At 49.9% G+C, this 23,205-nt stretch overlaps 8 protein-coding genes across 8 annotated transcripts; 4 read left to right on the top strand and 4 right to left on the bottom strand.

Annotated features, from left to right (window-relative positions):
- Window positions 1-219: 219 nt before the first annotated feature.
- N7466_000521 (uncharacterized protein) lies at window positions 220-1,871 on the top strand (the record flags this gene model as incomplete). The annotated part of the gene is made up of 2 exons (XM_057159919.1): window positions 220-572; window positions 626-1,871. 2 exons carry the CDS (start codon window positions 220-222, stop codon window positions 1,869-1,871), a joined length of 1,599 nt encoding a protein of 532 aa, XP_057026167.1.
- Window positions 1,872-3,416: 1,545 nt separating this feature from the next.
- Window positions 3,417-4,319, top strand: N7466_000520 (class I SAM-dependent methyltransferase; the record flags this gene model as incomplete). Its single annotated transcript, XM_057159918.1, has 1 exon — window positions 3,417-4,319. The coding sequence occupies one exon, from the start codon at window positions 3,417-3,419 to the stop codon at window positions 4,317-4,319; it is 903 nt and encodes a 300-aa protein (XP_057026166.1).
- Window positions 4,320-4,569: 250 nt separating this feature from the next.
- N7466_000519 (PQ-loop repeat-containing protein) lies at window positions 4,570-5,893 on the bottom strand (the record flags this gene model as incomplete). The annotated part of the gene is made up of 2 exons (XM_057159917.1): window positions 4,570-5,638; window positions 5,838-5,893. The coding sequence occupies 2 exons, from the start codon at window positions 5,891-5,893 to the stop codon at window positions 4,570-4,572; spliced, it is 1,125 nt and encodes a 374-aa protein (XP_057026165.1).
- A 456-nt stretch (window positions 5,894-6,349) lies between these two features.
- N7466_000518 (cysteine--tRNA ligase) lies at window positions 6,350-8,894 on the bottom strand (the record flags this gene model as incomplete). Its single annotated transcript, XM_057159916.1, has 2 exons — window positions 6,350-8,443; window positions 8,517-8,894. The coding sequence occupies 2 exons, from the start codon at window positions 8,892-8,894 to the stop codon at window positions 6,350-6,352; spliced, it is 2,472 nt and encodes an 823-aa protein (XP_057026164.1).
- A 297-nt stretch (window positions 8,895-9,191) lies between these two features.
- Window positions 9,192-10,691, top strand: trm61 (tRNA 1-methyladenosine methyltransferase subunit GCD14; the record flags this gene model as incomplete). Its single annotated transcript, XM_057159915.1, has 1 exon — window positions 9,192-10,691. One exon carries the CDS (start codon window positions 9,192-9,194, stop codon window positions 10,689-10,691), a length of 1,500 nt encoding a protein of 499 aa, XP_057026163.1.
- A 483-nt stretch (window positions 10,692-11,174) lies between these two features.
- N7466_000516 (UBA/TS-N domain protein) lies at window positions 11,175-13,937 on the bottom strand (the record flags this gene model as incomplete). Its single annotated transcript, XM_057159914.1, has 2 exons — window positions 11,175-11,276; window positions 11,343-13,937. The coding sequence occupies 2 exons, from the start codon at window positions 13,935-13,937 to the stop codon at window positions 11,175-11,177; spliced, it is 2,697 nt and encodes an 898-aa protein (XP_057026162.1).
- Window positions 13,938-17,325: 3,388 nt separating this feature from the next.
- Window positions 17,326-21,003, top strand: N7466_000515 (TMEM198/TM7SF3 family protein; the record flags this gene model as incomplete). The annotated part of the gene is made up of 4 exons (XM_057159913.1): window positions 17,326-17,807; window positions 17,872-17,920; window positions 17,979-18,366; window positions 18,428-21,003. The coding sequence occupies 4 exons, from the start codon at window positions 17,326-17,328 to the stop codon at window positions 21,001-21,003; spliced, it is 3,495 nt and encodes a 1,164-aa protein (XP_057026161.1).
- A 626-nt stretch (window positions 21,004-21,629) lies between these two features.
- On the bottom strand, window positions 21,630-22,760 carry N7466_000514 (uncharacterized protein; the record flags this gene model as incomplete). Its single annotated transcript, XM_057159912.1, has 3 exons — window positions 21,630-22,281; window positions 22,354-22,539; window positions 22,633-22,760. The coding sequence occupies 3 exons, from the start codon at window positions 22,758-22,760 to the stop codon at window positions 21,630-21,632; spliced, it is 966 nt and encodes a 321-aa protein (XP_057026160.1).
- Window positions 22,761-23,205: the final 445 nt, after the last annotated feature.

Here is a 23,205-nt window from a genome sequence, read left to right as displayed (position 1 = left end):
GGCTTGGCTCTAAGCTTGTTTGAGACCAAACCATGTGAGCTGAATGGTGTTTTTAACGCAAAGGCTGAAGTTTCCATGCCCTTGGTGCGGGCTAAGCTAATATCCTTCCGAGGGGAATAGAATGGTTGATTTATGTTTTTCCGGATATAAAGATGCCCCTCATATCCCCCCGCCTAACAGATCTCCTCTCCCTTTTCCCCCCAATAACTTCGCTTCAAAATGACCGACACTACTACAATTCGCATTAGCGCCCCTTCATTGGGAGCCGAACTTGTCGGCGCCCTCGACAATGACACCAATATCGCACTTTTCCGTGGAATTCCTTATGCAGATGTCTCCAAACGTTGGACGCATAGTGTGACTAAGCACAACTTGGAAGGGGAGACATTCGATGCGACACAGTTCGGTCCTCGCTGTAATCAGGGAAATGGCATGGTCCTAGTCACAGGAGGGACCAATGACCCCACCCCCGGCGATGATGAGTTTAAATGTCTGAACCTCAATGTTGCTGTTCCGAATGAGACGCTCGGAAAAGCCGGATCATCCCTGCCCGTTATGGTATGGATTCATGGGTATGTTAAATCAACTAATACACATGTTCTTCACAAACTAACCCATTTTACAGAGGAGGTTTTGCCTATGGAGCAAACTCCGTCGCCCGTTATCGTCCTCAGAGCTTTATGGTCAACGCCCGGAAATCGAATACCCCCATTATCCTAGTCCAAATGAATTACCGCCTTGGCGCCCTCGGCTTTTCCGCCTCAACAGATTTGGCCACAGAGGTTGATGACAGCAGCAAGGAAGCACTAGGAAACTTTGGTCTCATCGACCAGCGTAATGCCTTGGAGTGGGTGAACCAACACATCGCCGACTTTGGCGGAAACCCAAACAACATCACCGTCTTCGGCGTCAGTGCCGGTAGTGCCAGTATTCACGCTCACCTGCTTGCCAAACATGAGTTGTTCGATCGTGCAATCCTCATGTCCGGTGCGGCCCCAACTCTTTTCCCAGTCCGCATGGAGCTCTTCGAGGAGCAGTGGAAGCAACTTTGTAACCGGGCGGGTGCTGTCGGATCCACGCCTAGTGCCCGACTGGAACATCTTCGCAGTCTGGATATTAATGATATCCTCAAGCACGCCGGTCGCGCCGTGATGGGCCCAGCCGGTGATGGGAAACTCATTCCCCAGACCTGGACATTCGATGATAATGTTTCCAATGCCCGTTGCAAGTCTATTATCCTCGGCGATACTAACATCGAGGCACTCATTTTCGACGGCATGCTAGGAAGATTGACACAAGATAAGCTCCACCAGGCCGTCACACGGGCATTCTCTGAGACCAAGGCAAAGGAACTCTGTCACCACTTTGGCTTTAAGCAGGATCAGTCCGCCGACGACTTCCGGAAGGCCTTCCGTCTCATGCTGGGGACTGTTCTGTTCCAGTACCCTAATATCGCTATTGCCGAGGCATCTCGCAAATCTGAGTCATGGAAGAATAACGTGTTCTTGTACCATTGGGAAGAGCCGTCACCTTTCCCGGGTGCTACACAAGGATTGTCTTATCATGGTCTTTGCGCTCTTCTGTTGCATCTGAATGAACTGGACTCTTGCCCTCAGGCTACACGTGATGTCTCGGTGGAAGCTGCTCGTGTTTGGGCATCTTTTGCTCATGGTCAGCAACCATGGGACGCGTACTCGACTGGTGGTCAGTTCATGCGCTTTGGACCAGAAGGAAAGTCGGGCATTTCTTCATTTGCGGAGGATCATACACGAGTATACGGCTTCCTTGAGTGGCTGGGGGAGAACTTTGATGATGTGAAGCGGTTCATTCGGGAAGACTTGATGTATAATCTGGAAAACGGCACATTATAATCTGAATCTTATATACTCGGATGATCATCGGCCTTAGCCATGCACATGTGAGCCATTTTTTCAATGTTATCTAGAGTGGAATAAATACATAGAAATTACATAGAATGCTATGCTCCCAGTTGACGACTTTTATTTTCTCCAAAGAGTACCGTACTTCCACATTCAATACTGGTCAAGTTATTGACTTCTAACATCAATTGATTCATTTGAAAGCTTCTCGATATGTACCTATAGTGGAAGATAATTAAAGAGGCTTCTAGGTGATGCACATACAAAATAAAAGAACTTGAAAAAAATGTCACTCGCCGCCACTATTATAACCTTGGAATTTAATATATCAGGGCTTCAGACCAAGTACCCCTCCAGGCCCTCCCAAATTCGCAGATCGAAATCAGAATAAATAAAGTAGATGATAGTAAATCCAATTCACTGGTGGAATAAAAATTTAAAAAAAGAGGAAGAAAAGGGGGCAGATACTTCATAGCACTGAGTAGGTCCGCGGCGGAAAGTTCTCGCTGTCCCGCTCAGTATTTGCCAGGATTAACCCAGGCTGACAGAGCACCGAGTTTTTCTTTTCCTCTTTTTCCTTTTTTTCCTTTTCTCGTTTGTGTTAATCTGTGGGTGATAGTGCCTGATTTTTGCTTTTGGGGACATGGATGTATATCATGCACGCGGCGATTTTAAAGTTCACGTGGAGAATCGTGTTACACAACATTGCATTACGCAGCTCAAGTGCATTTCAAGTTACCCCTTGCTCAATTATTCAAAGCTAAGTGGCTAACCAATGAGCAAAGTCTAACACACATACACCCCCACTGTGATGGCCTCGTGCGTGAAATCGAGCATTCGTGGGGTCAATTACTCAGAGGGGTGAGAATTGATCGCCTTGCACCATTGGCGATATTGTCTACTAGTAGTATTCCAAGCTTTCCTTTCTGAGATCAGATTTGTAATTGATTTGAAATCGCGTAGATCTCTTAGGTAGTACACAGGCTGTTATGTATGACACAACTTGAATACTTTTCAAGCAGCATTGACTGAAACCCAATTAGGTAGATGTGCCCCCGCGGGAAGTACACGAGAACCTTCGAAGCTGATCAAATATTAGGATGGGAGAGTGCATTCAAAGTCGGTGAGTCCCTCGGTCAACTTGATCGACAACAGCTTGCAGATAAGCTACCTCAATATGTGTCACAGACTTCAGCTGGGCAGCTATACTATTCCTAATTGAGGAACAATACGAGCTCCAAGCTGAACTTTGGACGTGAACCGCCGAAATTTGGCTCATATTCTTCATGGTAGATCTCTGGAAAGCTACACAGAGTCTTCACATTGGAAAATGAGGTCATGACTATCAATCGAAAGTCCCCCGAGATCAACTTGCCATCTCGCATATAAATAGGGCTCATCATCTCCTCTCAATTTCTATTCATCAGCATCCAATCCTACTCTTCTTCTCTCTTCCAAGGGCTCCCTCTAGAGCTCCCATTACAATTGACATCAATCTTTCCAAAATTGGCTTCCATTCCTCTATAGGGCTATACCATGTCTGAAAACGGCACCTCGCCCCTCAAGCACACCGTTGGCTTCGGCCTGCGTGAAGGCAAGGGCTATCTCCTTGATTCCGGCCACAACGGAAGCCAACGTCTGAACTACCAATACCTCATTTGGAAGCAATGCCTCGGCTACACCCTGCACCCCGTCATCCGAGACGCAGTCGGAGACCACCCGCGCATCGCCGATATCACCGCGGGGACAGGCCTCTGGCTTCTCGACACGGCACACGATTTCCCCAACGCCATTCTCGATGGTATTGACACCAATCTCACCCGACTCCCACCCTCTGCCTGGCGCCCCAGCAACATCCACCGCCTCTACGACTGGAACATCTACGATGACGTCCCAACCGAGCTGGAAGAGCGATACGACGTGATTCACCTACGTCTCCTTCTCCTTCTCATTGCGGACAGAGACCCGGCTCCCGTGATCAAGAATGTCATCAAGCTGCTTAAGCCTGGTGGCTGGATTCAGTGGGACGATCTGAGTACCGCGCACACGTATGTCGAAAAGACAGACGAGAAGCTTAAGACTCCAGCCCTGGATAAGATCAGAGAGTTTGTGCACTCGGAGGGTCGTCATGATTGGGTGTTTGATCTTCCCTTGCATTTGCTCAAGCACGGGTTTGAGGAGAGCCAGTTGACGTTTTATCATGGACGGCCGGATTTGATTTGTCACGATACTGAGATTCACTTGATGACCATTAAGGAGTTTAATGGCCAGATGAAGGCTGATGGGCGTGAGGAGGAGGCGAAGCACATCGATGACCTTGTTGAGGAGGCCTATGCGGAGGCGCTGCTCGGTGCCGGAGTTACCACTCCACGTGTTGTGTGTGTTGCAAGGAAGAGACCGGTTCCGTATGCTGTCCGCGAGGCCCTTTTTTTCTCTTGATTTTCCAAGGTTGTACATACATCAGTCTATTTTTGAGTAGTCAGTAATCATGCATGTGTATGTATCCTTGATGGATACTAGTATACTCAAGCAAGGTTGGAACGATTCAATGTTTAGGGTAGGCCTTGACATTTCTGTATGAAATGGATGATAATCAATTGGCCAAAGGGTTATCTCAATAATGAAACATTTGAAAAGAGCTTTTATGTTCGTGTAATCAAATATATACAGATCCATGTACATCCAGTATCTATTGATCGTATTCATCAATGTCCTTGGCATCGCGGTACAAGAAAAATTGCACGAAGATCGCTCCGTCCAATAGTAGTGTTCCAAAGCTGCCAATCAACCACGACAGGTTGACCAAGATATACCGCCCGTAGATAGCGGTAGCCTCTCCCGGCCCACACTTAGCATGGTGGTGAGAAGTAACATCCACATTATTGGAGCCCCGACAAACGGGAGAATATGCCAGGATAGATAGCACATAGGTCAGATTGCCAATGCAAGCAAATAGGAAGAAAAGAAAAGAGACACCATCGGTAGATTTGCGTCTGAAATTCAAAAGAATTTGAGGAAGACGAGAGCCGAGATACAAAGCAGCGCATAGGTATCCGAATACTTGGCCCAGTGTATCCATAGTGAGAGGCTCAGGTTCCGAGCTTGATTTCTTCGTAGCCGGGCTAAAGTACCACCCTAATACGCCTGCAGTGCAGACGAGGGCAATGGCAGTGGTATTGAACAGAATAGCCTGAATTGTGGAGATTCGGCGTTGGCGTCGACGCGCAAGAGCAGCAGCAGTGATACTTGCGTCAATGAGAGGCGTCGCGGGGGAGAGATGCGTGCCATCAACAGAATGCAAGATATCCCGAAATGAGGTCGCGGAATGACGCCGTCCATGTTGATCACCGTTGCCAGGTACAGACGGCTCCTGGATTCTAACGTGACCATTGGGCTTTGGCAGCAGGGCTGATTGTTCAGTTGGTACCAGGGCAGAATCAGTACCCTCACCAGGGCCATCTAGTGCGCCAGAGGCAGCAGGCTCGGGGGTTGGAGAAGAAGAAAATTCCTCTTTAATGTTAAATCCACGGTAGTAGAAGCACTGTCCCAGCAAAACGATATCTGCCAATGTGTAATAAACAGCCAAGATAATCATGGTTGGCAGGACACCCTGCATGACGGCTCCCAGGATATTGAAGACATCACCAGCCAACCAAACAATGAGGAAAAGCAGCGAGAGGCCATCTGCGGAACCACGTCGGAAGTTTTCAATGATCTGTGGAGAAAAAACCACTACCCAACAGACAAGGGAGATCGAACTAAGAAAAGATATTAGATTATTGTAAGACACGCTTTTGGTATGTGGGGTTGTGACTCGTGAGTCGTGCGTGACGGGTCAAGTTCGTCGATCCAAGTCGAACCAATGCAGGTGGTATAGATATCCAAATACATCAATCGCCACAGAATATGGACCAGATTTATGAACATTTGAAGGTATTAGGAGATTATTTTGCTTACCCACAGATGCCGCTGAGGGCCTCAATGTTTAGATTGCCCACCTGTGGGGGGAACATGGCGTATGCTGGAGAGTCGTGATTCAAATCGAAAAGTCCGCAACGAAGGACACTGTAGTGGTATGTCTCTTTATGCGGAGCGCTACAGTCACACTTGGCACGTATTTGTAAACGAAAATTTCCCCCTTCCACACGTTAATCATGCCAATTGACGTGAAAAGAAAAAAGGTTGGAGAAATCCGCGGGACTAATGTGGATGACGTCGGGTCACGTGTGTTCCATCTATATCGTGATTCCTCATAGAAATGACACTTGTGGGCTTATAACGTACGACTAAATTGAAAATACTATATGCACGTACACAGGGAAGATTGAGATAATTCCATCAAGAAGATTATTCTGCCCAAAAACGCCCTGCAATGCACACATGAGAGACCACCTGAAATACCACCGAAATATACTAAATAGATATGCGATAATGCTTGGCTTGTTTTAATCTGCTTAAGGCAGATGCATCTATTTGGCTTGGCTAGCCAACCACGCCTCGTGAGCCTTCTTTTGTCGCTCCCAGTCCTTGCGAAGCTTCTTCGCCCGACTCTTGGTGATCTCTTCTCCAGCGGTGTCACGAGTGGGGATACCCTCGTCATCCCAGGCACTATACTCGTTGGTACGGAACATCTCTAGGTGGCTGAGTTTGCCCTTCTCCAACTTCTTGCGAGCCTCCTCTTCCTTAGCCTTCTGGGCTTGGATCTTTTGGAGAGCGCGTGCAGCCTTCTCCTCGCGGGCCTGGATCATTTCCCGGGTGACGGGGCGGATGAGGGCCGGGAGGTTATCGCGATCCTCGAGGTACAGGCCGAGATCGAAGAGGTCGATGTCTCGGACACGATCACAGAGAGCCAAGATGTCTTTCCCAGCGTTTTCGGAGGACTGCAGAGCAGAGGCAGTGGCACGGAAATTAGAGAGCACTTCGGCGTAAGGCTTTGAGGAGTCAGAAACCTTTTCGGATGCCGACTCCTTGGTAGCCTGTTCAATCACCTCGGCAGTGATTCCATCCTGTGAGCGGGCCGCCTGGCGGAGAGTATCACGCATGGTAGAAAGAGGGAAGATGAAAGGCTTAGCCTCCTCGGGGACGTCAATGCCCGACCATCCAATCTCAGTGCTGTCAGCGGAAGCGGACCCATTGAGGCCAAAGATGTTAACCAATCGAGTGATAAACTGGGCCGCAGCCTTCACATCATCCGGGTTGATGGTGGCCTTGTCAGCAGCGTTGTATTTGGTGATGAGCTCAGAAACTGTGTTCATAGCTCCAATTGTGTTGAAAGAATCGCAGAGGAAACCGTCTACAGCAGTCTTGGCTGCTTCCAAGTCAGCACCAAATGTGCTATCAGAGGCAGAGCCCTGAAGAGCAGCAGGGTCCTTCACCTTGATGAAGAAGTTGTTCACCTTGTCCTCCCAAGAGCTGCACGAACCGACAAGGTCATCGGTAATCTCAACACCTTCCTTCCAGCCACCAAGTAGGAACACAATTCGCAAGCTTCTTGAAGTCCAAGTCTCCCGCTCTAGTGCTTCCCGGATAGTAGTAAAGTTCTTCAAGGACTTGGACATCTTAGAGCCCTGGATGGACAGGTGACCCATGTGCAGGAAGTAGTTGACCCACTGTTCATGGTTGTGGAAGTATGCCTCACTCTGAGCCAGCTCGTTATCGTGGTGGGGGAAAGCAAGATCAATACCACCAGAGTGGATATCCATCTGCTGGCCAAGTCGGGCGGATGCCATGGCCGAGCACTCGATGTGCCAGCCAGGCCGACCCTTGCCCCAAGAGCTGTCCCAGCTTGGCTCACCAGGCTTGGAAGACTTCCATAGAGCAAAGTCGGAAGCACCACGCTTCTCGGTGGTCTTGCTAGTGAGAGCTCCCTCTCCCTCGGCAGCTAGCTTGTTATCCGACCGACTCCATGGCTCAAGACGGGCATAGGCATGTCCTGCACCCTCAAAAGCGTCGATATCGAAATAAACCGATCCATCTTTGGTAACATAGCCAAAGTTATTCTGCACAATACGCTCGACAAAGTTTGCGATCTCGGGGCCATATTCAGTCACACGCGTCAACTCGTCGGGATCGAGAACATTAAGGTCCCGCATGTCATTCATAAACCGGTCCTCGTATTTGCGCGTGAGCTTTGTGAAGATTCCATGGTCATTGGCATCGATTGATGCGCCCTTCAAGGCATCCAGGTAGGGGAGAAGGACGTCCTGGGCACTGGAGTAGAAAGACTCGGCAAATGACGTGGGATCAGCAGCGGTGCTAGCCTCCGCTTGGGCAAGAACCTTTGCAGCCGACGCCACGGTCTTGATGTGCATTTTAACCTTGGCTTCATCATCACCCGCTTTCTCATTGCCGGCGAGAGTTCCGCCGCTCAGCACCGTCTTATAGATCTTCTCCACTTCACTTTGGTATTCTGCGGGTGCGAGGCTGGGGGCCAGCAAGGGGAGGTTCTTTGTCACGTAGGCGACGTAAGCCTTCTTTGTGGTATCCAGGACTTCTGGTGTAACAGTTGGGTTGGTTGCAACGAATTCGCTGAAGAGGTGTTGTTGTCTCGCGCGTAGAATGATCTATAGGTGGGGGCTATGTTAGTCGTCATTTTGCGCAACCTGGGGTCCAAACTACCAAGTCCGGGGGCCATACCTTGTCGTCCACGTCTGTAATGTTCATAACAAAGTGCACGTCGAACTTGAAGTAGTCGCGCATGATGCGCCGGATGATATCGGTGGTCACATAGTTGCGGGCGTGTCCCAAATGCGAGTCGTCATAAACGGTAGGTCCACACGCGTACCAGGAGACCTTCTTGCCAGCAGGATCAATCGGAACAAAGGGAGTCTTGGACTTTGTCAAGGAGTTCCAGACTTTCAAAGCTGGGAGTTGCTGCGCTTCGGGGTGCGAGGCAGGTTGCCGCCATGGCGGCTGTTGTCGAGACGACATGGATCGAGATGTAACAGTAATCGATACAGACAGAAAGCGAAACTGCCGCTTGGGAAGGACAAGAGGCCGGGGAAAGAGGGGCATAAAGGAATGAGAAAAGACAAGACCCAGGAACAAGACAAGAGGGGCACTTTAGCATGGAAACACGCAGATCGAGTCATCGCAACAGTTGGAATGCTCTGTGATTGGTCCATGCTCAACATTGTCCCGCAAGCCCTGAGCCCTAATGTCCAAGATAGGAAATGTCAATCTGCATTTTCTCCAGTAAATCAAAGCTTCTCTAGCTCATGATCTCTTCAAGATAGACCTTTCACGCCCACAGGAATTATCCCCGTTACAGCCGCTATAGTACTTGGAGCCGATTAGAGCTCGCCCACATTAATGCCGTCCCCTTTCCTCACCCCGGGCGACTGCTCGCAGCCCGACGGCCTCGCAATGCTCCATATCCGTCGCGATCAAACCATGCCGGCAATCCTCCGCACCCACGATAATGAGGACACGGGTTACAAAGAAGGAAGGGTGGCCAATACCCGCTTTGGATCGTTCCCTCACAGCACTCTTCTCAACCAACCCTGGGGCTCACAAATTGCCGCCTCCAAGGTCGACACCGGTTCCCGCGGCCGCAGACCCAAAAACCCAGCCAAGCGCAAGGCCGAGGAGCTGGATGCTTCGGGCACAACCACCGGCGCAGACGACGACGATACCCCTTCCGTTAAAACCCCAGTTGCCGCGGCAAGTGGTTTTTTGCACATGATGTACCCAACGCCCGAATCCTGGACATATGCTCTTCCCCACCGTACCCAAGTCGTGTATACCCCAGACTACAGCTATATTCTGCACCGACTCCGCGTGCGCGCCGGATCCACGATCATCGAAGCCGGCGCTGGTAGTGGTTCGTTCACCCACGCCTCTGTGCGCGCTGTATTCAACGGATATCCCAGCGAGGAGCAACAAGGACCCTCGACTAAGAAGAAGAGATTCGGAAAGGTGTGCAGTTTCGAGTTCCACGAGCAACGCGCCGGAAAAGTACGAGAGGAAATCGCAGAGCATGGTCTGAATGGACTGGTTGAGGTCACCCACCGCGACGTTTACGGAGATGGATTCCTTTTGGGAGACCCGAAGACAGGAAAGTCACCCAAGGCAAATGCGATCTTCCTCGACTTGCCCGCCCCATGGCTCGCACTGCCCCACCTAATGCGCAAGCCCGCTTCAGGCGCCGAGTCTGCACTCGATCCGTCCTCGCCCGCATACATTTGTACCTTTTCGCCGTGTCTTGAGCAAGCGGAGCGCACCATCCGCACGATGCGCAAGCTATCCTGGCTGAATATCTCCATGGTAGAAGTGCAGCACAACCGTATTGACGTGAAGCGCGAACGTATCGGTCTCGATGCCGAAGGTGTACGCGGAGCGACTATCTTCCCCACAACTGTGGAGGAAGCATCCCAAAAGCTCTGGGCTGATGAGGAACGTGCTAAGCGCATTCGCCACAGCCAGGCTGAGAAGAATGCCGATTCTGAAGAGGTGTCTGCCCAACAAGAAGATATCAAGGCTCCGGCGAAATACTTAATTGAGAAATCCACGGCACCGGCATACACGCTCGGTCGCTTGATTCATCGCCCCGAGCCGGAGTTGAAGACTCACACTTCATACTTGGTGTTTGCCATTCTTCCCCGGGATTGGTCTGAGGAGGATGAGCAGAAATGTCGCCAGCAGTGGCCGTCGACCAAGGTGGATCCAGCACTGAACAAGTCAAATGGGAAGAGCAGGAGGCAAATGAAACAGGAGTTCAAAGCGCAACGGATTAAGGAAGAGGAAGACAAGATTAAGGAAGAGGAGGTCAAGATTAAGGAAGAGGAAGACAAGACTACTATGGAAGAGTGAAGTCAAGAAAAAAACAGAGCAGCCAGCTTCAGAAGATAAGACTGAAGCGTGATGAAGATGGTTATATCAAAATAATACATGTACTATTAAGCGGGTTGTCTTGAACATGGTCAGGTTTCTTCAACATTTAAATGCTTTTCAACTCCGAAATCCATCTAAACATTGAATTTCATCGCAAAGTGATTGATGTCTACAGCATTTGTAAAGTCATGCAATTAAACACTTCAAATGTTCTTTGAGACCTACTATAACATCACCGTTTTACAAAGTCATATATCTACAAGTAGGAAGTAGTAGGCTCATATATATGGAATTTTGCAAGTCATAGTCTCATGGGTCACATATGCAGCCAATGCATGCTGTTAATGAAAGATGTTCTAAATACTATCCCCAACGCAAAAGGTATGAGGGGGAAAATCCGGTGATGGTGGTATGTGACAGACAGCGCAACAATGCTAGAAATCAAGACAGACAGTATAAAGCTCATAGGTTATTCTCCAACCTAAACTTGTCCCATGCCTCATTCAGGGTTCCGAACACCGCACCAGCAATCATGCGCTGCTCTGTAGTGGCCGTGGTAGAAATCTGTTTGGAAGAAGGCAGTTAGCAACTTGACCACCAGCCCGTATATTTAGCCTCGGAGTAACATACCTTATCAGGGTGTACCTTAGCAATACCCTTCATATACTGAATTTTCACCTTGTTCGGCAAGACCAGCTCTGACAAGCCGATTTTCTTCCAGCCAGCCTCGGGCCATAGCACCGCATCCAAGCTGCCCAAAAGCGCACGCAAGTTATCCTGCTTCCCGCCTTTCCAGGCTGTAATCCTCGCGTCAACGCTGTCTGTGAGGGCAAACTTCTCTTGGTCAGCGCGCTCGGCAGCTTGATTAGCTTCACGCAGACGGCTGACAGCTTCCGAGTCCTGGCCAGAGCTCGAGCCGCCCGAGAGATCCGACAATGCAGAGACCTTCTTGGGCGCAGGGGGTGCTCTTTTCTTGGCGGGGACTGGCGGTTTGGACGGCGGCTTGCTGATCCCAGCAGCTTTCTCGCATCTGTTTCGACCTTGAATACTGGTGCTTCCACCATGGCCTGACTCCACCGCCAGCTTCCATGCCTGCGCGGCATCGCCCCAACGCTCGAGCTGTTCCAAAGCCTCAGCCTTGCGCATCAATGCTTTGCCAAAAAAGTCTTTCATGGGCTTGGCGGGCTCGCCATTTCCTAACTCAATGAGCTCATCTTCGCCCTTTGATGGTCCGATCACATTCAGAATGATATCGGCGTCGTCGATCGCAGTCTTGGGTTCACCGGTCTTCAAAGCCGTCATGGCACGGTTGCTGCGGATCACGATGGTGATTGGGTGCTTGTCAGGGAGCATGCCAAGGGCAGTAGAGAAGCTTTGGTGTGCAGCTGCATAGTCGCCCCGCTTGTATGACTCTGCTGCTTTCTCACGGTGGCGGTGAGTGGATTGGAGAGCCTCTGGGGAGACAGGAGGGACAGGACGTGGTGGAGCTTTGGGCCGTACAGGAATAGATGCCGAGCGTGCAGGAGGTGGTGGGGCAGACTTAGATTGGGGTATGGGGTTGGATCGGTTAGGTGTAGGAATAGGAGAAGCGAAGAGATCGACATCGGGTTCTGCTGCCGCTGGCGGCGCTTGGGGCTGGACCCGCTTGCGTCTTGCTGGGCTGACATAATTTTGCGCGGATTCCTCTTCAGCGGCAAATCGTGAGAGTCGGGATTTCGGTTCCTGGGAACTGGGCGGTCGTTGAAGAAAATTGGGTGGCTGCATGTGTTGACCAACCGGAGGAGATGGCTGGGGGCGGAGATCGCGACCTCCTTGGGCGGATTGAGTTGGCCGCGGCGGTTGACGAGGGCGCGAATCTCCTGAATCAAGCAGAATTGCTTCATCTGTAAATTCTGCGGCGTTTTGTTGCCCTTGCAGTTGACCTGATCTATCGCTTCGGCGGGTGGGTTGTGGCTGAGAAAATGACTCCTCACGAGGAGCAGCCGCATCCCTCATCCATTTGGGCTGACTTGAGTCGTTTTCTGTATTGAATTCATTCACAGCTTGCTGAAACTTCTTGCTGCCCGTTTTCCACAGCGAACCCGCTGTTTTCAAAAAGTTGGTGCCAAATTGTTGTGCCATTTGAGCCGGGTCTCTCTCGCCAGCGGCAGGACTCCGGCTGTCATTGCGCGATCTCCCTTCACTCATCCAGGATGGTGCTTCCCGATTACGGCTTTGACCTCGTTCTGGTCGTTCATTGGGGTGACCGTTAGCCGGAGATTGTCCCTGTGACTTTTGTCGAGCCTCGGCGTGCGCTGTTGTCAAGAGCCAACCAACAGCGGCTTGTACATCAGTACCCGACGGAGTGGTTTTGAGGGCCTGGCGAGCTTTGTCTGCCGGGAATCCCATATCAACTAACTCTGCGATAGCCCGGTCCACTTCATTTGATGGCATAGGCGATGAATCACTTTCCTCTCGGTCACGGCGAGGAGATGCTCTTCTTTCCGGTGGTGCCACCTGTTGACGTGGTACCTCCGACACTGGCTTGCCCAGCAATCCAAGGAAATCATCATCCTCGTCTTGCGCTGGTGCGGGTGCAGGACGGGAAGCCGATTTCGCTTTCAATTCGCGCAGACCAAATGGATCATCATCATCGAATGCATCCATTCCAGCCGTGTTGTCCTGCATCATAATTCCTCCGCCATTTGATCCTTGCGGTGTATTCGTACCGATTCGAGGTGATGGAGAGGCGCTAGGGATGGGAAAATTTGTTGACGCATCAACCGGTGCTTTCGCATTGAATGCAGCTAGCAAATCATCGTCGTCCGCGGGGGGTGCGACAGATTGCGACAGCGTTCCTCCTGCAGGGCTTCGGGTACGGCCTTGTTCGAAGCTGTCCCAAAATTGCGAGTTCTGACCCCCATATTGCGACTCGAAATGACTTCTTTTGTCGGCCTCTTTCTTTGCCTTCTCGGCTTCTAGTAGCTTCTGTTGCTCGAGCAGAGAAAGGTTCTTGTTGGCGGCGGAGGAATTAAACGACACCAAGTTCGCGAAGCTGTCTCCGGTGGAGGGGGCGGGTTTTGATGGTGAATTGGATCGATTTGACGCTATAGACAGGGGGGTTGATCTGCCGGAGGCGCTGTCTTGACGGAAGTTAGGAAACATCATGCCTGCAGACATTGGAGGTGGTTTGCTGGGTGGGGTGTTTGAGTTGGAGGACCAGCTCAGCCCGTTGAGGTCATCCATGGCGGGTAAGGTGGTGCCCGGGGCCGAAGATGGGAGATATAGGGGTCTATAACAATATTCGAGGCGTCAATAATTGCATCGCAAGAGCGGAAAAAGTGAAGTTTTTTGGCATACCACGGTTAATGGGATGTTTGGTCTAGACAAGCTTCATTGAATCGTCGACCACAGCCCCCTGTACATGTGGGGTGGATTGGCACGTGACGTTTCATCATTGATGCCTCCAATGTTTCGTAGTATCTTCTCGTGTATACTAGTAGACTGTACTTGGGAATTTTAAAACTATAAGTGAAGAGAACGTTTGATTCGGTTTGCCTTACTCTCAATCTCCATGACTACTTACCACTCGAGCGGTGCTGTCATGATGACCTTAAACTCCGTACGGTTCTTGCTTTTTACATACTGGATCCTGCCGAGATCGGCATGGGATCTATCCTCTTTTGGAAAGCTCTGATCACCCCGGCCTATCGTCTATGAGCTTCCGAATTAATATACTATATCCTTCCTCATTCTGGGATAATCATTAATTACATAGTACCAACGGCAGTACATATTTTACACTGCACTACGTATTCTAATCCATGGATGTTGGCATACAACTTTCGAAAATAATTTATACCTACTATACATATATCCCTAAAGTCACTCGATGTCCAGAGCTGCATGTGTACAATCACTTCAATGTTACTCTTCGGCGCAATTCCTCAGCTGCAACAGAAAGGGAGAATTGAGGTTATGAAGTCGGGAGCGGCTAACCTTGGAAGCTCAACTGGTTCAAAGCACCAGTCTGTTTGTAAATCCTCACCTTGGTTGACGTCTCACGGGCCTCCTGGGGTCCTGATGTCTTTCGAGGTTCGCACGCGTACCTACCTCTAGGCTAGGCCTATGTCAAATTCTCCTCCGGGGCCGTGCTACATCCCCAATCTGAGGCGAGGTCAACTTCCAAGCTCACATGCAATGATTGGTGTTCCAGCCTGACAGCATCCATCGGGAACAAGTACCACTATATATGCATGGGCTGTAATTTCCAGAATGGAGCCTCCGGATCTTAGAAAGGCAGTGCTACAAATCAGCCCGAGCACCGTGCTGGACTCGGTTTCTTCTGCGGCGCTGGCTATCACTCGCGAGGTCATGGCCGCGAGCTTCGACCTACGCGTTTAAATCCCCAGCCAATTCACAACCTTGGAAGGCTGGGACAGGGGGTTCTACCAACATTGAGTTCCACACCTCAAGTGCTGGGCATACAGGGACATCAGTATGTATGCATGTCCAAGTGGATGTGCGTTTGCATTTTTCGGAGCCCCTACATCTGGATAATGGCGCCTGGTGAGAGTGTGCTATTGAGTCTTTGGCAAGCAAAATGATCTCACTGATGTCAAATGATCGTCGGCGCCCTACCCCATCCCCCAGGTTGTGTAGGTACGGGTCCTTCCAAGGTTTTAGCTGGATGATTTTTCGGTCCTTCCATGATTTCATTACCCAAGGCAGACCTGAACATAGAGCTGGTGTTTTATGAACGGAGCTTGGAAGGCTGTGCAGAATTATGGGTTCAGGTTGTTCATTAGACCAGTTTATTATTACCGCGACTCCGTTGCCGAAATCCAAGATCGGGGCTGCAGGAACGGATTGTATGGATTGAACCAGTCAATTTTTCTTGGGGGACTATAGGAACGGGCCCACCACCAGCACAATTATTATTCCTCAACCCAAGGTTCGTCTATTTTTTATATTCCAAATTGGGATCCAATGAACCTACACTGGGTATTTCATTCCGTAACATTATTGATTCAGCTTCAACTCCAAACGCCAAACGTTGCTTATCTCCCCAACGCATTTTGTACAGACAAACTTGACTCACCAAACAATGAAAAACAAACCGACACGTGTACTGGGCTGTTGAGTTGACGAGCAACACACCAAGCCCCGACGCGACTGTTGGCAAGCTAATATGCATCTGGTGAAAAGGCCCAATGACACAATGCAGGATTGTTGCGTGCTAAAAGCGAAATGAAGAGCGGCATTGTCTCAGATGCTTACCGAGTTTCCCTCCTTGCCTATCGCCGACAGTCAATTTTCTGCCCAACCACAGCCAGGAACAATGCACGAACGGGAAAAAAGTGGAAAACAAGTGGGAAAGAAGTGGCTCCCAGTGCCAGACTAACGGTATGATAGGCCAACCGACGTGCATGCATAACCTCCAGAACAAGGGACCGAACCAATTGTCCAATGCGCGGCGATAACTAAACAAATCGGGCTTCCCCCAGCCCCACTTAGCTCAACCCCTAGTTCGCGGAATGGCGTTGATACCTCCGAACTTCTGATGAGCTATCGAACGATTTGAGCTGAATGTTTTTAAATTTTCGATGCAGCCAAAAAAAAAACTAAAATTAAATAAAAAATTCAAAAATTAAGAAAAATTGAATAGAACAATTGGAGGCGTTCAGATACGGTGAGGCTCGCATACGAGGTAAGTATCATAATGGCTTTATTGCCGATGTGACAGATCAGTCAGGGTACATTGGGGAAGACTGCATTTCCGTTGAAGCTAGAGCTGGGGATCAACGGGGGTTTTCTTGTTTTTTTCCCTTGTTCTCTTGTTTGTGTACTTGTTTTTTTTTTTATCTATTTATTAGTGATTTTTTTTTGCCATTCGAGGTTAGCTCATCTTAACAGTAACCGGCCGCCAGATCCGAGACGGAAAGGGCTTGTCAAGGCGAGCGCGAATAGGCAAAGAAGAGGTAAAAGGGGGGCCAATTCAATTTCAATTTCAATTTCCACAAACGACGCTAACCGGACAAGTTATAGGTTGCAAGCCATAGCAGGATTTCTGGCCATTGAAATGCACGGTCAAGAAGTTGAGCCATGCTTAGCCTTGTTCGATCATCCTCGATCGGCGGGTCATACATGATAATGCACCACTGAGATGCTATAGGATTGACCCATCCAACTCGCGTGGTTCAATACATGTCGGCACGTCTAACCCCCTAAAAAACTCAAATCGTTCACAATTCCAAGCCCCGCGCTCTAGATTCTATTGTTCCGATTTTCTTCCCCTACTTTTTGCTTTTCCATATATGTAGGGGCCGTTTGGGGCTGGAGCCATCCTTGTGATCTTTCTTGTCCAAGTATTGAAGGGCCTGGGAATGCCCTTCTATTCCTTCTAATCACCTGGTGGTCTCTTAATCCCCCGTCAACCTTCCCCGTCGATCTCCATATACCGTTTTCTTTTGACATAATTATACCCGAGTCATGTGCATGGTCCAGTGATCGAGGTTGAAATCCGAGAAAAAAAAGGAACAACAGGATTGAAACTCTCGTTTCCCCGTATTAATCGCGTCGATTCCAGCCATCAATCGCATCTGTGCTGTCTTAATATAGCCAGTCAGCAAATATGCGGTGGTGTCTATTGGGGTTATTGCTCCTCTGTCTTCACTGGAGCCAGACATTCGCGGCCCCAGCGGAGTATAGCTACCGTGATGTCAACAATGTCGCACTTCTAGATGCCAGAGATGACACAGAAACCACTACAACCGCGTCCGAAAGTAGTACGTCTAGTCAAACGACTGCAACAGCAACATCTACCACAACTAATACCGCCTCAACAACCACCTCATCTACTTCCACAACTCACACGACTTCACAAACCACCCAGGCTACCCAATCAACTCAATCGAGCCAGACCACATCTGTTCCATCACTGGGCACATCTTCAGGTTCAGGTTCAGGTGACGGATCAAACACAAACTCAACGAAAGGGACCTATACCGGTGGGTTGCCGATTCAGCCGAGAATCACACCGGCGTTGGGTGTTGGAGGATTTCTGCTTCTTGCAGCTGGTGCGGTCCTGGCCTTTGTTGGAATCCGCAAGCCAAGGTAATTTAATTTGCCGCATAATACACTTCATGAACTTGATGAACTTGATACTAATGGTGTATAGAATCTCGATATTTTTATCTACGGGGATATTAGCCGCGCTTGGTGTCACAGTAAGTTACTTCCGTACCACACAAGTACATAGCCTACCTAAACATTCTCTCCTACCAGGTCTTGATTGAATATGTGATGAGCCCGCCGGTGAGCGATGCAGTTCAGGGTGGATACCTGGTCGCTATATTCTTCACAGGTGCTATATTCGGTGGTCTAGCTCTCGTTTTCAAAGAGATCACCGAAGGTCTCTGTTGTCTTCTAGGCGGATTCTGCATTGGCATGTGGTTCTTGACGGTCAAAGCTGGCGGTCTGGTCACGGGCGACGGAACCAAAATAGGATTCATCCTGGCCTTTACTGGAGGCTTCTATTGTCTCTCGTTCAGCCACTATACCCGCTCATATGGGTCCATCCTGTGCACTGCCTTCGGTGGTGCGACTACACTGGTTATTGGTATCGACTGCTATAGTAGAGCTGGATTGAAAGAGTTCTGGCTTTACATCTGGGGTAAGTCACACAACATGCATGCAGTTAAAAAAAGCAAAACAAGGTTTAACGTTCAATTTAGGGCTGAATGACAACATATTCCCCTTGGACACCAACACCTACCCAATCACACGAAACATCCGCGTTGAGCTGGCGATCATAATTATTGTCACTGCTTTCGGTGTTGTCTATCAGCTCAGATTGTGGAAAGTGATTCAGGAACGTCGCGCGAAAGAAGAGATAGCCCGCCAGGAAGCTGACAGGGCAAAGGAAGAGGCTGAAGCCGAAAATGGTCGCCAGGTCGAAGAGAAGAATCTCAGAGAGCGAGCGGAGTGGGAAAAACTATACGGCAATGGCAGCGAGACAAAAGAACCATCTCTGTCTGACACAGCCGTTGCCGACGATTCGCGACGCAGCTCAGACGCGTGTGGGTCTTCAGTTCGTGAAAAGGATAATTCAATTGAGATGACAGAGATGACTGGTGCGGATCAATCTGGCCGAGTATCTGAAAACGGAAATCATCTCGAGGCGGTCGAAGAGGGTGAGCCAGAGACTTTAGCCGAGGGACAAGACGGTCAGGAGGGCCATGAGCTTCCCGAGGACCAAGGAGAAAATCTAGAGGATGGCCAAGAAGCTCCGGCAACTCCTGTCTTGAAGAACCTGCACATTGAGACCAACATACATCCCGACAATAGCTCTGAGCATGGGGCGGTTTTGGGATCAGAATTCGGCACACCACGCTCATCCAAACGCTTCTCTAGCAGATCCCTGATGAACAGGATGTCATGGCGCAGCGGACATACAATGAAGCAACTCCCGCATAATGAATCCGAGGAGGGCTTGATAGCCGATGCATCATCTTCTGTTGCTGGAATCATTGATGACGTCCAAAGTATCACATCTGAGGCACCAAGCCTTGCAGAGACCGAGGTGACGGCCGTTAGGAAACCTGAAGTTCCTTCTGGCGAAGAACTCTCGCGTGAGAATATTGTCTCTGAGGATAAGATTGACTCTGATGAGACCAAAATCCTGGATACCAGCACAGATATTGTTGAAACAGCTGTTCAGGGAGAGAACGCTCCGGATATTGCCACAAAACATAAGGCTGTGCAGGAGAATGGCGCCCCTCAAGAGAATGCCGAATCTGCAACGCGCGAGCAGGCAGCACCCGTTGAATTGAAGAGCCAAGCTGAGCCCGAACCCGCCAAGTCGGACCCCGTTGTGACTCAGCACTCAAATTCTCCAAATACTTCAAATCCTGCAGCTCCAGAGCCAGCCCAACCAAAGACAGCAGAACCAAAGGCAGCGGAACCGAAGGCACCAGAGCCAGCAGAGCTTGAACCCCAACAGGAGACCTCGGCAGTGAAAGCTGAGGAAATCAAGGAAGCTGCTGTTGCAGAATGCAAACCGGATGCCCCAGTTCAGCATGAAGAGAAGGTGAAGCAAGAAACCGTCAATCCGCCCAACGATACTGCTCCGGTTCCACCAGTAGTGCTGGTCTCACAAAAGAAGGCAGCCAAAAAGCCAGTCAAGAAACCAGCCAAGAAGCCCAAGTTAGATGCCTCAACTGTGCAGAACATCCCGGAGCAAACCTCGAGGGTTGTTAATTCATTCCGTACCAGGGAATGGGCAAAGCATCTTGCCAATGCAGATGAGCCAGATTTTGAGCCGATTCAATTTGAGACCGAGCCAGAAGATCCTACTGCGTCCGAAGAAACAGCAGCCCCAGTCGACATGCACAGCCTGCTACAAACCCCTCACACTGCGATGCCTCCTCCAGCGGTCGCAAGGGCAGTTTCAAGTCCAGATCAGACTTACTATCAATCTCCTACGCCATTGGTATCTCCCGATATGTCCCAACCCAAAGCCAGGCAGAGCATTCAACATACTGGAGGCCCCAACTCCCCAGGTGTCTACCGGAACGTATCTTCAGGCTCTTCAGGCCCACGGGAATTCAATGACACACACGTGGTGCGTAACAGCGTGTCGACTCCATTCTTGACCATCACCACAACAAATACACCCGAAGAACCCGCAGATGCTCCCAAGTGGAACGGACCTCCACCCCTTCTGGCCGTACGGGAGAATATGATTCAAAATCGAATGTCTTCAACATCTCTCCGTTATGACCCATGGGGACCCCGAAACCAATCTCGCCAGTCTCTGGGAGAGCCCACCCGAGTCATGTCACCGACATTGCCGATTGCCGAAGCCGACGAGGTTTTCGAAGAGCCAGCACCTCGCAACGAGGATGACATTCCCCTTTCTAAACGACGCGCCCTGTTGCAGCGCCAAACTATGCGATCGCCATCTGGAAACAGCACACAAAGTCTTGAACAGATTCGGTCCCCCATCTCCCCTTCACCTTCTGCTGATCCAGCCAGATCTGAGGCTGTCATGTCTGCATGGCGACAGTCTGTGCGGGAGGACCTCTCACAGCGACGTGATCCCCTGGCTATCAGATCACCCACCCCTGGGCCTACAAGCCCCGTTAGCCCCGACCGTTCTCGCAATACATGGGGATCTGTGCAGCAAATGCGTGACGCCTCTTCGAACCATATTGGCAACGTCATTGCCGATGGGATGCAAAAAGGAAACATGACAGATCTCCACCGCCAGGCTATGCGGCGAATGCAAGCTTCTACGAAGATGAAATGATGAGGAAGGACCCCTCACTCGCCCATTCTGCATTCTTCAATGGGCTATACTAGTACATAATGCGACCTTTAATTCTAATATTTAGGCTAATGCCTGCATTCCTTTCCCCCTCGGACTCATTCAGCCAGAAACTGATGTCTTTCATTCTTTTTGGGTCCCTCCGACCACCCAGTCCCTGCAACAACCGCGGGGCAAGGGAATTCCGCGCTCTCTTTCGCTCTTGACTTTCCTTCTCCCGTGAAGTTCAACCTTGTGTTGATCTTTTGAAAGTTGATGGTTGCCTCTCATCCGAAAGAGTTATCAGCTGATACATGTATATATTGTTATTTGTCCCATATTATGTGGTCGCTTGATCACATTGTCGTTTAGTGTGATTACTTGAGATGAAAATTAATATGACTTTACAAGACGGCGAAGATGTCTTTCCAAACCAATTTGAGAAGGCACGAACGCTGGTCAACACCATAAAACCCCCTATACTACTGCTGTACTAGGTACTAGTACTGCCCAGGTAATTCTTTCTAGTTCCAATGTTCTCATGCCCTTTTTTTTGGTTTGAAATTTCTTTGAGTTCTAAATACCTACTAGTGTTATCTACTAGTACACAACCCAGCACTTGAGCTAACTCACTGCAAAAAGTGTTTCGGAGCCTTCTCAAAATGCTTAATCGCAGCCTCCAACTGCTTCTCATACTCCTCCACCTCCAAACTCTCCTGATCATCTTCCCCAACACCATCCTCAAGCAGACTCTGACCCTGGTTCTCTTCCTCATCATCATCTTCCTCTTCATCTGCACGCACAAGCCCCAACTCAACCCCCCTCTTCGCTCCATCCCTTGCCGTATTCACCGACATGATATCTCGATAAAGACCCATCGAAGCAGGAAGCTTCACATCCCCCGCCCCACCCTTTCCCATCTTAATAAACTTGGCATCCAGCAAACGGAACTGAGCAGCCCACACATGCGGCTCGGCAACCTGCATCGCCATCTCCCATGTCGAACCAACGCCCAGACTCACGGACCCGCCGACCGGAACCCCAGACAGGGCCCCGATAATGGACGAGGAAACGCCCGCAGATACCTTCGACGATTGGCCCCGTGAGACCACTGTGCGGGTATCCTCGAGCAGATACAGTCCCGTTAGCATCCATACTTTGGGTCTGCGGGCGAATTTGAAGTGCACGACAAAGTCGCTGTAAGCGGCGGACAGCCACAGTTTGAGTTTTTGCTGTGCTACGTCGTTGCTCAGGACATTTTTTGTGAGGAAGGTTTCTGGGCTGGGAGTTGTTAGTTATAGATACTACCTTGAGGAGGAGAGAATGGAAGAAATGAAATGGACGCGGCCGTACTCTTTGAGTAGGACTCGGGTACCCTTCTCAGCTGTAACGATTCGTTCAAGATCCTTGTTATAAGCGAGATGGAGGTTCACGATGTCACCGGCCTCAAGTCCGATGGATGGACTAAGCCGAGAAGTTCCGTGGAAGACGGCGTTGGTGACGTTAGTCGTGTAGGCATGCTCACGTAGGGCGTCGTCGCTGGTTATAAGAGTCAGATCGCCAGATCGTCAGATAGCCAAGTTCTCCAAATTTAGATCGGCTCCGATAGGACGAAAATGTAAATCCAAATACCTTAAAAGCTCATGAGTGTAATGACGAGCGATCATTGGCTGCCAGTACTTCTCCAAGACCAACGAACCCAGGGTTAGAGCCTCGGGCCGTTCCCCCATTCCATACAGAAAGAACGACTCGTCTCCCATGATGTCAGTTCTCCAGCTGTTATTCACTTTTATTTTTACTTTCAATGTTGATCTTGTCAGATTTAGTGGATCGCCAAGGTCTCAGTGCTCACTCTCAGTATGCAGTGTCAAGGCCCAAGGGTCCGTGAAGAAAGTAAGAGTCGGGCGGCATTTCAGCCACTATTTACTCTTGTCTTTCTCGGTGCCTCCGTGGGGTTTCAGTCCGTGCTGACCAGTGACGGCTTATTCGGACGCTAATTCGGCAACTTTTGGCGAGACCCATTCAGAGTGATTGGAGTGCTAGTGGGGAACCAATAGATAGGGCGGGGTACTAATATCCATGTACTAGACTCTGTTACTAGACCCTGTTCCCCCGAGGATGAAAGATGAGACCATTTATCTGGGCTGTGCCCTACACTACCCGCCCAAGCTGACAGCTGCAAATGAGTCCTTGAAATTCATGTGC

The sequence above is a fragment of the Penicillium verhagenii genome (genome assembly GCF_028828195.1).
Source record: "Penicillium verhagenii strain IBT 33310 chromosome Unknown utg000002l_segment0_segment0, whole genome shotgun sequence".
NCBI lineage: Eukaryota > Fungi > Ascomycota > Eurotiomycetes > Eurotiales > Aspergillaceae > Penicillium > Penicillium verhagenii.
Note: the sequence above shows the minus strand (reverse complement) of the source record. Positions and strands in the feature narration are given on the sequence as shown.